This window comes from Arvicanthis niloticus, chromosome 3 (genome assembly GCF_011762505.2).
Source record: "Arvicanthis niloticus isolate mArvNil1 chromosome 3, mArvNil1.pat.X, whole genome shotgun sequence".
NCBI classification, from domain to species: Eukaryota; Metazoa; Chordata; class Mammalia; order Rodentia; family Muridae; genus Arvicanthis; species Arvicanthis niloticus.
In genome coordinates this window covers 62,474,271-62,490,518 of record NC_047660.1, presented here as the reverse complement: position 1 = coordinate 62,490,518, position 16,248 = coordinate 62,474,271, and the positions used below count along the sequence as shown (strand labels likewise).

The 16,248-nt window shown below is 42.4% G+C and overlaps 1 protein-coding gene across 1 annotated transcript in view; it reads left to right on the top strand.

The window, feature by feature from the left end:
• Parp4 (poly(ADP-ribose) polymerase family member 4) overlaps window positions 1-16,248 on the top strand; it is an 83,249-nt gene that overhangs the window by 19,004 nt on the left and 47,997 nt on the right. Inside the window, exons 9-16 of the mRNA XM_034498882.2 lie at window positions 141-314; window positions 2,128-2,288; window positions 4,608-4,745; window positions 5,287-5,382; window positions 8,125-8,308; window positions 8,603-8,759; window positions 13,646-13,770; window positions 14,554-14,685. Of these exons, the coding sequence (XP_034354773.1) occupies window positions 141-314; window positions 2,128-2,288; window positions 4,608-4,745; window positions 5,287-5,382; window positions 8,125-8,308; window positions 8,603-8,759; window positions 13,646-13,770; window positions 14,554-14,685 (1,167 nt within the window). The remainder of the gene's footprint in view (window positions 1-140; window positions 315-2,127; window positions 2,289-4,607; window positions 4,746-5,286; window positions 5,383-8,124; window positions 8,309-8,602; window positions 8,760-13,645; window positions 13,771-14,553; window positions 14,686-16,248) is intronic.

Genomic DNA, 16,248 nt, shown 5'->3' with positions numbered 1-16,248 from the left:
TAAAGGCCCAAACTGTAGCAACATCAGCAGTCTGTAGAAGACTCATGGTTCCAATGTCTCCAGCTTTAGATATTTTTATGGCTGTCTCTTCAGTTTTGTGATTCGGATTTTAAGAAGTATATTTGCTTTTGTGTCTGTAGGTGAGTAAAGCAGAAGGGATTCTCCTTCTGGTAAAAACAGCACTGAAGAATGGAGACTCACCAGAACAACTGCAGAAGACAATGGCTAAGTTCTACCGGTTGCTGCCCCACAGACATCCAGCATCAGAGGAAGTTAACCTGAGGCTGTTAGCTCAGAAAGAGGACCTTTGTCAGGTATAGCTCTGGAGGAAAGAATTCAGTTTAAAATGTATGACTGTGTCATCCCTTTGGAGAGATGGCCCAGTGGTTAAGCACTGGCTGCTCTTGCAGAGCACCTGAGTTCAGTTCCCGGCACTCACAAGGTGCCTTACGACTGTCTATAACTCCAGTTCCATGGGACCCAGTGTCCTCCTCTGGTATCTGTGAGCACCAGGTATGCATGTGGTATATATATGCATGCATGTGGGCAAATACTCATACAGATAAAATAAAATAAGTCTTTAAAAAAATAAGGCTGGGCATGGTGGCACATGCCTTTAATCCCAGCACTTGGGAAACAGAAACAGGTGTATTCAATGAATTTGAGGCCAGCCTGATCTACATAGTGATTTCAAAGATGGATAGAGCTATGTAGAAAGACCCTGTCTCAAATTAATAATAATAATAATAATAATAATAATAATAATAATAATAATATATAATATAATAATAAGATATATATGGTGAATAAAGCCAGGCATGGTTATATACACCTGTAATGCAGCACTCATGGGAAGCAGAGGCAGAAAGATCAGGAGTTCAAGGGCAGTCTCAACTACATAGCAAGTCTTAAGCTAGCTGGGACTACATGAGGCCCTGTCTCATAAATAAACCAACAAACAAACAAACAGGCTGTAGAGATGGCTTGGTGACTAAGAGCACTTGTTGTTCTTGCTGAGGACCTGGTTCAGCTCCTAGCACTCACATGATGGCTCACAGCCATTCATAACTCCAGTTCCAGGGGATCCCATGCCCTCTTCTGACCTCTACTGGCACCAGACATGTACACAGTACATATACATACATGCAGGCAAAATATTCATACATAGAAAATAAAAAAGTCTTTAAAAAATGTGTGCCAGGCAAGGTGGCACATACCTTTAATCCTAGCACTCAGGATGCAGAGGCAGGTGGATCTCCTTGAGTTCCAGGCTATCCTGGTCTACATAGTGAATTCTAGGACAGCAAGAGCTATATTGAGAAACCCTTTCTCAAAAAAAAAAAAAAAAAAAGGAAAAAAGGAAATAACTAGAAGGTAATGCTTGGGCCGAGGTCCAAGACTGAATAAGGAGAAAGTGAGCTGAGCTTCAGAATTGTATCTGTCTCTGCCCCTGACAGCAGAGGCGATGCCACCAGAGTCTCACAATCCTGCTGCCATGCCCCCTCTGCCATGGTGGACTGTATCCCCCTTAACCAGGAGCCAAAACAAACCTTTTTTCTTTCCTTCCTTAAGTTGCCTTTGTCAGGTATTTTGACACACTAATGAGAAATTTAAATTGCTAGACTAATGTACACTTCTATTGTGCTAGCAGTGAGGCAGTTCTTTCTAACTACCTGTCTGTCTGTCTTTTTGAAGATTTCACTATGCATCCCAGCCTAGCCATGAACTCCTAAGCTTGAGATATTCTGCCTCAGTCTCCCAAACAGCCAGGAAAATTGTGTTGTACCAACCCTCCTGATCTTTAAATCTTTATTTTTACTTTTGAGACACACTCTTACACTGCAGCTTGGGCTGACTTGGAACTTACTGCATAACCTAAGCTAACCTTGAACTTATAGCAGTTTTCCTACCTCCTCCCCCCAGGGGCTAAGGTTATAGGTGTGAACAACCATGCCCAGCATTGCAACCAGCATTTATCCAGCTTGGTGTACTACCAACATCAAATTTAATCAAAGACTTGTTGGAAAAGAAACCTAGTTTGTGTCTTTTTTGAAAATATGAATTTAATATATGTACTAACTTGAATATGTGGTGTCTCTAACATCTCTGTATTATTTCCACCCACAGCTGGTAAGAGACATGGTGAATGTTTGTGAAACTAATTTATCCAAACCCAACCCACCATCTCTTGCCAAATACCGAGCTTTGAGATGCAAAATTGAACATGTTGAAAAGAATACTGAAGAATTTTCCAGGGTTAGAAAAGAATTACTACAGAATAATCGAAGGTAAGCGTGAAGCAAGTCTCATGCAACAATACAGTGCTCTTGAGATCCTCTTGGCAAGTCAATCAAGACAATTAGAAGACATTAATCTTCTACATCCCAACAAGACACCTGCAGTTGATAACAAAGAGTTACTTTCTGTGTTTACACTGTCTTGAGGGAATGAGGGGATGGCATAGTGGGTCAAAGCACTTGTTGCTAACCCCAACAACTTAAGTTCGATCCCCAGGATCCCCAGGGTGGAGACAGAGAACCAACTCTCACAAGTTGTTCTGTAACCTTCACAGGAGTGCCATGACACAAGTGAGCACATACACACATTTCTACATGCACACACGTGTCCACACACACACACACACACACACACACACACACCAAATAAACAAATGCAATTTTAAAAGGAAAAGTCAGTCTTATCCAGGGGAATATCCTATGCTAACAAGTATATCCCATTCTCTCACCCTGCTTTCTGGGTGACCTGATCTTTTATTGCTGTTATTATGATGCTTGCACCCATATATGATGTATGCATGTGAGTGTTGGTGCACATATACCAGAGCATCCAAGCAACGGTCAGAGGACAACTTTCTGGAGTTGGCCCTCTTCTTCACTGTGGGCTCTGGCTTACTTAAAAAGCACTTTACCAACTGGACCATCTCGCTACCCTAGGACCTAATCTAGTTAAAAATCAGGTTTAAACTTTCAGAGGCTAAAAGTATAGCTCAGCAAAAGGTGGTCCAGCTTTTTTAGCATATGTAGGGCCTTGGGTTCCATCCCAGCATCACAGAAGCACATACACAGTACAAGAACATTACAAAACAAAGTTTATTCTATTTAAGATCTAAACATACAGTTTTTATTATTATTGTATTTATTTAAGTGATGTGGGAGTGTGCGATGGCATATGGATAGATGCCATAGGACAACTTTGGGAGTCAGATCTCTCCTTCTACCATGTGGGTCTCAGAGATGGAACTCATATTACCACATTTGCTGCCTGTCAGCCCTGTGCTGGTCATTTTTGAATAGGACTTGACACATCCTGTCACCTGTGAGTGTCTGTAGGGGACTGTCTTGATGGTTAACTGAGCTAGAAAGACTGGGCAGCACCATTCCCTGGTTTGTGGTCCTGAATAGTGTAAGAGAGGGAAAATCTAGCTGAGAGAAAGAGTAAACTATTAAGAGTCTGTGCTTTTATTCTCTCTTCTTGTTCTTGGTTGTGGTATGGTGTGACTCACAGCTCTGAGTTCTGCCTGTACTTCTCATCAGTAATAGACTATAGTCTGGTATTGTAAAGCAAACAAACCCTCTCCTCCCCTAAGTTGCTCTTGGTCAGGGTACTTTACAATAGCAACAGAGATGACACCAGGACAGAAGCCATTAAATATGAGTTGCATTTGCATCCCCAGCCTGTGTGTGATTACGGATTCCTCCACAGTACTTTTTTTCTTGGCTAAGATTGTTTGGTTTGGTTTGGTTTGGTTTGAGACAGGTTCAGTCCAAGATGGCCTTGACCTTACTTAGAGATATGCCCCTGTCTCTACCTCCAGGGAGCTGGGATTACAGGCATGAGCACCATGTCCAGCCTGTTTAGAAACCATGTAAAATTACAAAGAAAGAAATCTCTGCCAACCTCTCTATAACTGCCCACAGTTAACATGACTACTTAGTATCTTACAGTGGAACATATTTTGTTCTGAATTATTCTTTCATGATTCACCTCATATGTGCTAGTAAATCAACTCTCTGGATTAAATGTCCTGATTGTTAATGACCAATTTTGCAGGTCAGTGGGTTTCAGAAAGGGTTTTACTATGTAGCTCAGGCTAACCTAGAACTTACTATGTAGACCCTGCTGGCCTTGAACTTGTGCCAGTCCTCCTACCTGTTTCCCAACCAGTAAGACAAGTGAGCACACCATGCACAGCTTTGATTGGCATTAATCATTTCTGTATACATATTCCACCCATGACCAATGTCAAGTTGCAGTAGGATGCTTCTGACCATGGTGTCCCTCAGCAGTGTCCCAGTATCCTGTGTAGTCATTCACAGCTGTCATGAATCTTCCTCCCACCACATCCTGTCCCTGCCACATGTGTCCCTTGTGAATTTACCACAATGTGCATGTAAAGATCAAAATGGTTTTCGGGGTCTTGTTCTCTCTTTTACCACATGGCCCCAAGACTTAGTGGCAGGCTTAGCAGCAAGCACCTTTGACTACTGAACCACAGACATCTGGGTTTTCTTGAGATTTTATCTATTAATGATTTTTATTTTTCTTCTAATTGTGTGACCTCAAGATTTTTCTCCTAATTCTTCCAGTGAACATCCAGTAGATATCTTGCAGATATTTAGAGTTGGCAGAGTGAATGAAGCTACGGAGTTTTTGAGTAAACTGGGCAATGTGCGACCCTTGTTCCATGGATCTCCTGTGCGGAACATTCTTGGAATCTTGTCCCGGTAAAATACACCATACTCTTTACTTTTTAGTTTTCTGGCTCAGGAATATGAAATATTCCCCCTTCTTTTTTACTTTTGTCTTTGATCCTAAACAATACCATAATAAATGAACAAACCACAAGTGGTGTGTAGAAACAAATGACAAGGGTTGGAGAAGGGACTCAGTGCTTAAGAGCACTAACTGCTCTTCCAGAGTTCCATCCCCAGCAACCACATGGTGGCTCAGGACTACCTATAATGGGATCTGATGCCCTCCTCTATTGTGCAGATATACAGGAAGTTAGAGTGCTCATATGCATAATTAAATAAATCTTAAAAAAAAAACAATGAAAGAAAATCTGTACATACTTAATAGAGATGGCTTTTTTTTTCTGAATATTTTGAATCCATGGCTGGTTGACTGTAGGTATGGAAGGAGGGACAGTTGAACTCTGACCTCATGTTTGTAAAGACAGTGAATTTCTTGTTGGTCACTGAGTTTGAAGGCAGTGTGGCAGAGTCCTTTCCTTTAGTGAATCACGATCCTAGCCTTCTCTTTCAGAGGGCTACTCTTACCTAAGGTAGCTGAAGACCGCGGTGTGCAAAGAACAGATGTTGGAAATCTGGGGAGCGGGATCTACTTCAGTGACTCACTCAGGTTAGTGTCTTCTGTCCCAACCCCCACCACAGTGGGCTCCTTGCAAACTTCCCTCTCTTCCTTTAGTGAGGAAGTGTCTCACCCACTGAAGCACCATTGAAAGCAGCCATTGCCACAGCATTCTATAAAAGCACAGCTTCTGTAGTGAACATTTGGGAAAATTATGTTTGAAGTCTTAGTGGTTTTCTTTTGCTCAGAGCCTTTAAATTTTTTTATTAATTTTATCTATTTATTATCTATTTATTTAGCGTAGACCTGTGTGTGTGCATGTGGGGTGGGGGTGGGAGAGACATTTGCATGCCACAATGCATTTGTGGAAGTCACTGAGTCAGGTCTCTCTACCAAGTAGAGCCCAAGGATCGAACTCAGGTCATCAGGCTTGGTAGCAGGCACCTTTACTCACTGGGCCATCTTGCCAGCCTGCCTCAGCTTTGACATATGTTTTCTAGCTGGATCTTTTCCAGTGCCCCTCACCTTCTCTACCCTCAGACCCTACCCCACAGGGAAATCTTCTCATAGCACATATGAGACCTTATGGGGACCTTAAGACCATCAGGGGGCACATACTTCTACGATCCTCACACTAGGAAGGTGGAGAGAGAAGCTTCAGAGTTCATGGTCAGCCCCTCAGCCCTGTAGGGATTTCAAGACTAGCTACAATGAGACCCTGTCTTTGAAGAAAAATAAAAATTGAAGAAGAAGGAGAAGGAGAAGAAGAAGAATTAGAAGAAGAAGAAGGAGAGGAGGAGGAAGAGGAGGAAGAGGAGGGGGAAGAAGAGGAAGAGGAGGAGGAGGGGGAAGAACAAGAGGAGGAGGAGGGGGAAGAACAAGAGGAGGAGGAGGGGGAAGAACAAGAGGAGGAGGGGGGGAAGAACAGGAGGAGGAGGAAGGACAGGAAGAGGAGGGGGAAGAACAGGAGGAGGAGGAAGAGGAAGGACAGGAAGAGGAGGGGGGAAGAACAGGAGGAAGAGGAAGAAGAGGAAGAGGAATAGGAAAAGGAGGAGGAGGAGGAAGATGAAGAAGAAGAGGTTAAGGAAGAGGAAGAGAAAGAAAGAAAGAAAGGCTGCTGATTCCTAATCTTTGATCTGGTTGACCCTCTGTGTGACTTGGGAGAGGCTGTGAAGATAGGACTTCTCTCTTTCCTTTGGCCAGCACTTAATTGCTTAGCATTTAATCATCTCTATGAGCTTCAGTGTAGTAAATTTAGTACAGCTTTCTTAACTAACAAAATGGTTTTTCTTTAAGTGTGTGGGGGGGGAGTGGGGGGGTGAGGATTCTAGGACCAGAGGTATCGAGAACCCTGGAAAAACATGGCCCACAGAACTAAGCAGACTCATAAAGGCTCATGGAGACTGAAGGAACATGGGGCCTGTGCTGGGTCCTCTGCGTACATACTGTGATTGTTTAGCTTGGGATGTTTGTGGGATTCCTAATAGTGGGGGTGACATCTGTCTCTGACTATTTTTGCCTGCCCCTGGGACCCTTTTCCTCCAACTGGGTTGCCTCGGTCCAGCCCTGGTATGAAGGAATGTGCCTGGTCTTGTTGTAACTTGTTATGTTCTGTTGATATCCCTGGAAGGCCTGCTCATTTTTAGAAGGGAAACAGGAGGAGTGATGTGGGGAAGAAGGTAGGTTTCGGGCAGAGACTGGGAGGAGAGGAGGGAGAGAAAACTGGGGTTAGGATATAATGTATGCGAGAAAAAAACTGCGTGCAGCTTTGATTTTCCACAATCTCACACATTTCTGATCTGCTTTTTAAAATGGAACTGTAAAATAGACGAGCTATTTTTGTGCAAAATGTTTTCCTTTTTATCCGTTACTCTGGCATTCCTTGCAGCACAATATAGATACCTTTAGTAGCTGACAGAGAACAAAGTACTTTGAGTGCCACCTGCCATAAAGAAGGGCACTATACACATCTTTACCTAATTGTTTGTTTTTATTACTTTTGAGAGAGGCTCTCACTATTTAGCCCAGGCTAGCTGGGAACTCATTATGTATACTAGGCTAGCCTGGAACTTGCAGTCATCCTTCTGCCTCAGCCTTCTACAAACTAAGGTTACAGGCGTAAATAAATAAGTATATAATGAATAACTCTACCTTCTCCTTTTTCCTCTTCTCTCCTTCATTCCCTTTCTTCTCATCCTCTCTTCTTCAATAGGGTTTTACTGTGTAGCCAAGGCTGGCCTTGAACTCATGATTTTTCTGCCCCACTTTCCCAAGTATTGGGCTATAAGTGCGCACCTACACAGCTTCTCAGCATGAAGTTCTAACTTGTATCTTCAGAGTTATTGCAACAGTGGTAAACTTTGGAATGATCTCCCTAGAAACTCAATGTAGGCTGAGCATCCCTTGTCTGAAGTATTAAAAACAGGGTTTTTTTTTTTTTTTTTTTTCAGATTTGGGATTATATGTGTATACATAAGGAATTATCTTTGGGACCACATGAATCCAAATGTGAAATTCATTTATGTTTCATCTACATCTGATAAATGTAGCTTGGTGGTGACTTTACACAATATGTTTAGTGTGTGGGCCTCAGACTGCTACCATCACAAATTAGGGGTAGAATTTTCCATGTTTGCATCACATTAATCAATGCTCAAAGTTTTCGGTTTGGGCGATTTCAGATTTTGATTTACAATTTTGGGTTAGAGATGCCCAAGCTATGTTTCTTATTTATAAATAAGTGAAGCTGGCTGGTAGCCATTATGACTTGTCTTTATTTCCTTCCTCACGTAGTACAAGCATTAAGTACGCACATGCAGGAGAGACAGATGGCTCTAGACTCCTGGTCGTCTGTGATGTTGCCCTGGGAAAGTGTGTGGACTTATTCAAGAAGGACTTTTCCTTAACTGAGGCACCACCAGGCTATGACAGTGTCCATGGAGTTTTGGAAACAGCCTCTGTCCCCACAGACTTTCAGGTATTTTATTTAAGCAGACCCAGGGTCATGGGTCATGGTCAAGCCCTCACCTATCACGAAAAAAAAAAAAAAAAAAAACAGTAAACAAACAAGAAAAAAGCTAAAACAGGCAAAATGGGCCCACATGTGCAAAGACAGCCTCCGAGGCTTGCTTCCATTCCCATTAAGTATGTTTTCATGTAATGCATGCCGTCATCTTTGCTAGTTAGCAAATATGAGAGGCTACGTCTCTGAGAGCTTTTGGCTGCTCTTTTCTTCACTTGTTATCTCCTGTCAATTCCCATTTTTTTCTAGGATGATGAATTTGTTGTATATAAAACCAATCAAATTAAAATGAAATACATTGTTAAATTTTGCATTCCTGGAGATCTAATAAAGGAATTCCATCCTCGTGAAAATACTGAATTAGAGGAGCATGGGGCTGAGCTTTCTAGTGTTCCAGAGACTGAAGGTAAGACAGCTTCTTTTCTTTCTTCTTTTCTTGGTTTCTTGAGACAAGGTTTCTTTGTGTAGCCCCAGCTGTTCCTGAAACTGACTATGTAGACTGGGCTGGCCTTGAACTCACAGAGATCTGCCTGACTCTGCCTCCAGAGTGCTAGAATTAAAGGTGTGCACCACTGACTAGCAAGACAAATTTCTTGAGTGGTATTTTATGAGATAAAAACTGAAATTTTTTTGCAAAAGCATTTACATTCATGTTTGGTAGCCGCATCTATGACTTCCTATTTTGTTTTCCTGAACACATAAAAACCAATATGCTTAAGAAAGGTAAGTGATCTCCAAATCCTGTGCTTTGTCACCAGCATGTCTAAGATTACTTGTTCTTTAGGATGGCTTAATAATACAGTTCATTTTGGGAGTCTCTATTTTGTGTTGCTATAGCAAAATACAAGGAATGTTATAAAGAAAAAATGTTTGTAGTATTTACGTGTGTGTGTGTGTGTGTGTGTGTGTGTGTGTGTGTGTAGGTCAGAGAACAACATGCAAAAGTTTCTCTCTTTCCACCTATGGGCCCTAGGGATTTGAACACAGGTCTTTAAACTTAGTGTCAAGTGCCTTCACCAACTGAACCATCTTGCTAACCTGAGAAAACACATTCGTAAAGAGTGTGGTAGCGTTGGCCTGTGATCCAAGCACTTAGGAGGCCAAGGCAGGAGGATCTTGAGTTCTAGAGTATCTCAAACCAAACCGAAACAGAGAAAGGGGCTTGACTGGCTTATCATTTCAGAGGTTTGGGGACCTGATGCTGCCTTCAGTTTGGCTCTGGTGTGGACCTCAAGGTAGATGGTATCACAACAGAACCATGGGCAAGGAGAGAACACCCATTAGACAGTCAGCCAGAGTACAAGCAAACTCCCACAGGTCCTACTTCATAATTGTGCTCTGAGAGGCACCAAGCAGCTGACTGAAACAGATGCAGAGACCCACAGCCAAACATTGGATGGAGCTCTCAGAAACTGAACCACCAACCAAGGAGCACGCATGGCCTGGAAGTAGTGCCCCCCACCCCCACACATAAGTAGCAGATGTGCAACTTGGTCTTCATGTGGGTCCTGGGTCCCGAGCAACTGGAGTGGGAGCTATCCCTAAAGCTGTTACATGTCTGTAGAATATGTTCCCCTAACTGGGCTGCCTTGTCTAGCCTCAGTGGGAAAGGATGCACCTAGCCTTGCAGAGACTTGATGTCCTAGGGTAGGGAGGATATGTAGGGGGGCCTCTACCCTCTCAGAGGAGAAAGGGAGCGGGGATGGAGAGAGGGCCTGTGGAGGGAGGACTAGGAGAGGGGAACAGAGATTAGAATGTAAAGTGAATAAATTAACTAATTAATGGAAAGTTTCCATCCACCCTTCAACATCACCATCCTGGTGACTAAGCTTCCAACACATGAACCTTTGGGAGATGAACTATGTCCCAGCCATGGCACCCGTGGAACTAGGTCAGAGTTCAGTAGTACTGTACAGGTGGGTGGAATAAGCATGAGGTGCAGCTGTAGTCGGGAAGCTTATGTGTGACTGAAACTACTGTTCAGCAGGCGATGCCATCTTGGACACTGACCCCTCAGGCAGACATGAGATTGTGTCCTTGTTTTTAAGTGTTGCTGTAAGGACAGAGTGAGAAAACAGAAAGGGTCCTACAAGCTGTAATGCACACTAATGTCAAATAGCAGAAAACATAAGCTTCCTGGCAGACCGTGGCCCCATTATAATATCACCCAATAAGACAATAATGACACATCAGAGGGCAGCCATGATGATCCATGCTTATAATCCCAGCACTTGGGAGCCCAGGGAGGACACTTGCCCTAAGTTTGAGCCTGCCAGGGCTACATAGCAAGACCCCCCTGACAATATACCTCCCCTCAAAGCTAGCACTTTTATTGATGACTGGTTTCATTTCGGTTTGTTCCTATTGTGATGCTAGGGACTGATCCATGTTCTTGTACCTGCTAAACAAGTGCTCCACCACCACTGAGCCACAGCCACCACTGAGCCACAGCCACCACTGAGCCACAGCCACCACTGAGACACAGACACCACTGAGACACAGCCACCACTGAGCCACAGCCACCACTGAGACACAGACACCACTGAGACACAGCCACCACTGAGACACAGACACCACTGAGACACAGACACCACTGAGACACAGACACCACTGAGAAACAGCCACAGCACTTTCTCATTTTATTTTTTTCCTGTGTTGAGGATTGAGCAAAAAGCCTCACACATGTAGGCAAGTGCTCTGTTACTGAGTTACAGCCCAACCCCCTTTTTTTCTTATTTTGACACAACATTTCTCATGTTGCTCAGGCTGCCCTTGTGTGCTGTGTAATCCTGCCAGGCTTTGAACTTTCATTTTTTTTCCCTCAGGCTCAAAAACATCTTAGATAACAGGTCTATACTGTCTTAATTAGAGTTCCCACTGCTGTGATGAAAGGCCTCAACCAAAGTGACTTGGGGAAGAAAGGGTTTATTTCGTTCACAATCCATCATCAGAAGCAGTGAGGGCAGGAGCTCACACAGGTCAGGAGCCTGGAAGCAGGAGATGGCATGGAGGGATGCTGCTTCCTGACTTGCTCCTCATGCCTTGCTCAGCCTGCTTTCTTTTCTTTTCTTTTCTTTTCTTTTCTTTTCTTTTCTTTTCTTTTCTTTTCTTTTTGTTTTTGTTTTTGTTTGTTTGTTTGTTTTTTCGAGACAGGGTTTCTCTGTATAGCCCTGGCTGTCCTGGAACTCACCACTGCCTGGCCCAGCCTGCTTTCTTGTAGAACCCAGGACATATGTTGAATCATCCCTGCAAGTATTTTATTAGTATTTTTGTGTGACTATATCTATTAGGGAGATGGGTTTACATCAGGATAATATAGTTCATAAGAAGAATTTGGTAGTATTTTCCCTTTCCTATTTTTATAGAATAGTTTAAGAAGCATTGCTATTTGTTTTTCTTTGAAGGTCTGGTAAATTCAGCAGTGTATATAACGAGGCCTGAGCTTTTTTAGTTATGAGATTTTTTTTAAATCCTTTATCATTTTTTACTTATTTTTAGAGATCTGCTTAAATTATTTATCTAATCCTGGTTTGAATTTGGAAAATCAGGGGCTGGCAAGATGGTTCAGAGGTTAAGAGCACCAGCTGTTCTTCCAGAGGACCCAGTTTCTATTCTAAGTACCCACATGGCGGCTCACAACCACCTGTAACTCTAGTCTAGAGGATTCAAGACTCTTCCTGGCCTCTGCCCACCAGGAACACATATGGACAGGCACAGACATACAAACAGACAAAATACCTATATGTCCCTACCTGCATCCGACCAGCGGAATAAGGCAACGGCAACTGTGTTCTTCTTCAAGCGGTTTATTCAGCTATCCCTGTACAGCGAGCGAGCTTCATCTCTCTCTTCTCCCTTTCCTCCCCAGTTCCCACAGCCCCTTATAAGCATTGCCTTCATCCTATCAGCAACTGCCACAAAGTCACTGGTGATTGGCCATTCTCAATGATGCGAGGTGGGGTGATTGGATAACCACACCTCTCAGCGCATACAACTCCATATATGGAGTTGTCTTTTCTCTCAAGCAATGCCTATGCCAAGCGCCACCTTGTAATGGCGAGAGCAGAGCCGCTTCCCACACCCATACACATAAGATAAAATTTTCTTTAAAATTTGGTAGATTATATACATATAGAAATTCATCCACTTCTTTTAGGTTTTTTCAAATTTAGTGGCATGTATTTTTAAGGTCTATCCTAGTGTCTCTGAATTCCATAAGTGGCTGTCATAATGGCTCTTTTACCACTAACTTTATTAATTTGAGGTTTTCTGTCTTTCTTCTGGTTAGTTTGTCTATCTTAACAAATATAGGAAAAATGAAAGGATTCCTTGATGTCTACCTTCTGACAGTGAGAGAGAACTGTAAGTTGGAGAGCTGTGCAGGTGCTTACATACGAGCCCCAGCTGCTCCTCCAGAGGATCTGGGTTCAATTCCCAGCATCTACGTGGCAGCTCACAGTCAGTAACTCCAGTTTAAGGGGATCCTACACCCTCTTCTGGCTTCTGTGGGCTTTAAGCAAATACTTGGTGCATAGACATAAATGCAGGCAAAGAATGCATATAAAATTTTTAAAAAATTAAATAATTTTAAAATGGAAACAACAGAGAATCAATGAAACAAAGAGTTGGTTCTTTGAAAAGAAATAAGGTCCAGGTCCTATTTTGATCTCTAATAAAAATAAAATAAATAAATAAATAATAAAACTTTTAAAGGTTATTGTGTGTGCATACATGTGTCGATCCGAAGACAGCCTGTGATAAGTAGTTCTTTACTTCCCATGTGGGACCTAGGGATCAAACTCAAGTTACAGGCTTGAGAGCAAGTACCTTTATTCACTAATATTTAATAAAAAATATTAAAAAATAATATTTTTTAATGAAATCAAAAAGTAGAAATGATTTTGAGAATGCTTTTCTCATTGGGTTTACTTTTCATACTTTACTTGCTTCATGTGCATGAAGCCCTGGGTTCAGTCCTCAACTGCCACAACAAAAGCAAAAAGAAAACAAAAACCAAATTATGAAACAACAGCTAGATGTGGTGGCACATACCTCTAATCCCAGCTCTTATGCTGCAGGGACAGGCAGCTTTCCATTTGAGAGTAGACTAGGCTAGCTACACAGAGAGATCTTATCTTAAACAAAAAACTGATCAAATACTATGAGTGTAATACTATCTTTCCATCTTTGCTGAAATACAATGTCTGACTAATAGAGCAAGTAGTAAGAATGCAGACGATGAGGACAGAGCCATGGTTGTCTTGAAGCTGACATTGTGTTTGTAACTTGCAGATTTCCAGTTACCAGACATCAAGCCTCTCACAAACATCAAAGCTGGCCTTCAGGATTCGGCTGCGAATTCTGTCCCTCTTGACAGTGTTCACATCAAGGGAAGAATAATAGACTTTGTAGCCCAGGTATATACTTTTTGTGGTTTTATGACACACAATTAAATGAATATAAGTCATAAGTAAGAATCTGGCTGCAGTCATATCAACTAACTGAAGTACATATGTCGCTTGTTTAAGGAATAATAGCAGGAAAAGAATTTTAAATTAAGTACTTAATACAAACGCATGCTGTTTTCCCAGATTTTCTGTCTGTAGTTGACTGACTCCATCATGGAGTTGACATTCACAGATATAGAAGACCAGTTGTGTATTATTCTAAAATCTACTCATTACATTAATTTCTCACTTACATTTTTAGCTTATCATGGATTTATTGAGACATGGCCCCATCATAGGGCCAGGAATGTCTGTATTTCAGAAGTTCCCAACCATGTGACACCTGGGAGACAGCAAAATTCTTAGCATGAGAGGGGTTTTTCTGACTCCTACTCTAGTCAGGCACATATAACTGCCTAAACATGCAGCTGGTGCACTGGGTCACATGACATGAACGGTCCTCTGTGGTCATAGAAAACATGGACCCCAGAAGCCAGGCTTGTGAATTTGGAGGACATGTTGGAAATTTAAGGGGCTTAAACTCTCATTGGTGGGAGGTGAAGGAAGGCAGGAAAATCTCAAGTTCAAGGTCAACTTCCATACAAGTTCTTGTGGCCCTGTCTCAAAAACGCAAAACAAAACAAGCATGTTAGGATTCTGAAGTATGTATAATTCTTTTCATTAGTTCTTCTTATAAATGCTCCATGTCAGTTTGCCAATTGTATGAGATTTTTTTTCCCCCTCCTCTTTCAGATCATTGTTTTTCAGACATACACAAATCAAAGCCACGTGCCTATTGAGGCAAAATATATCTTCCCATTGGATGACAAGGCAGCCGTGTGTGGCTTCGAGGCATTCATCAACGGGAAGCACATCGTAGGAGAGGTGAGAGGAGGAAGGGCGTGGAGTCCTCTCTACCCAAACCACCATAATCAGAGTACACAGCCGGCCTCCACTGACGGGCCCTCCCTAGCCAACTGCCGCCTCTACCTGATGTACAGATCTCATTGATGGGTCCCTCTACAGTCTTCTCCATTTTTGTCTAGTCTTTGTTTAGGCAATTTAAACACAGAAAGTTATTTCCTTTTGTCTTTTCACAGATTTTTGCTGTGTGTTTATTTGTGTGTGCACACATGCATGCACATAAACCATGGCCTGTGTGTGAAGGTCGGAAGACAACTTCAGGAATCAGTTCTCTCCTTTCACACATGGATCCCTGGGATCAAATTGATGCTGTTAGGGTTAATGGCACATGCCTTTACCCGCCGAGCCATCTCACTGGCCTCAAAGGAAGTTATTTCAATGTGCAAAGTTTAAGAGACAGAGGAGGGCACAGTAACATAGGCCTGCCACACTAGCGCTCAGGAAGCTACAGCAAGGGTTTGAAGATCAGGGTTCATTGTGTGGCCCAGGCTGACCTCACACACACTCTGGAGCCCTGGTTAACTTTGAACTTGCAACAGTCCTGCCCCAGCCTCTGAATGTTAGGATTAAAAACATGCACTACCACATCCAGCTTCATAGCTCTTATATAAGTTTGCAAAAGGAACCCTGCCTCACTGAAGTGAACTCTCTCAGGAAAAAGAACCTACCCAAAAAAGTAATAGAAGCTATTTGTAAAGCTAGAGGTATGTAGAGCACTCATTTACCATCCACAGGCTCCAACTCAACCCTAAAGGCCAACCTGCAGTTGCAATTATAGACTGTGGAGATCAGTGGTCAAAAGCATTTGCTGCTCTTGCAGAGGACCCTGGTTCAGTTCCCAGCACCCACACGGAAGCTCACAACTGTCTGTAACTCTAGTCCAGGGGATCCAACTCCCTCTTCTGGCTGGATAGACATATATGCAGGCAAACTATTCATTCATATAAAATAGAAATAAATATTTTAAAAGAAATTACAGTTTAATAAACTGGATTGGCAAAGAATAATAAGAAGCTGATGTGATGGTACACAACTTTAATCCTAGCACACAAGAGGCAGGAGCAGGCAGATCTCTGTGAGTTCTAGGCCATCCTGTTGTACACAGTGAGTTCCAGGTCTACTAAGGCTACACTGTAAGACCCTGTCTCAACGACAACAACAAGAATCACTACTTTAAAAATAATAAATGAAATAAACGTTTTTGTTGTGTCTAACATGAAGTTCCAAACTTTTCACTTTCAACTGCTAACTAGAGTCTGGTCCTAGCATAAGGAGAATTCTCTCTGGTTGGCCTTTTCTAGTCCATATTCTTATCTGGCAGGACACTTTGGTGATCTGTTTATGTAAGTTTTTGTTCATCCAGACTTAGTTTCCTGGCTTGCTTAGGCTTTAATAAATACTGTTGCCATTTCCCTTATTAAAGTCTGAAGTCACTCTTCCTATAGTGAGCATTTTAAAAATCTTTCCCAAAGTTGAGCATGGCACCTCACACCTGCCATCTCAGCAGAGGCAAGTGGATTGTTC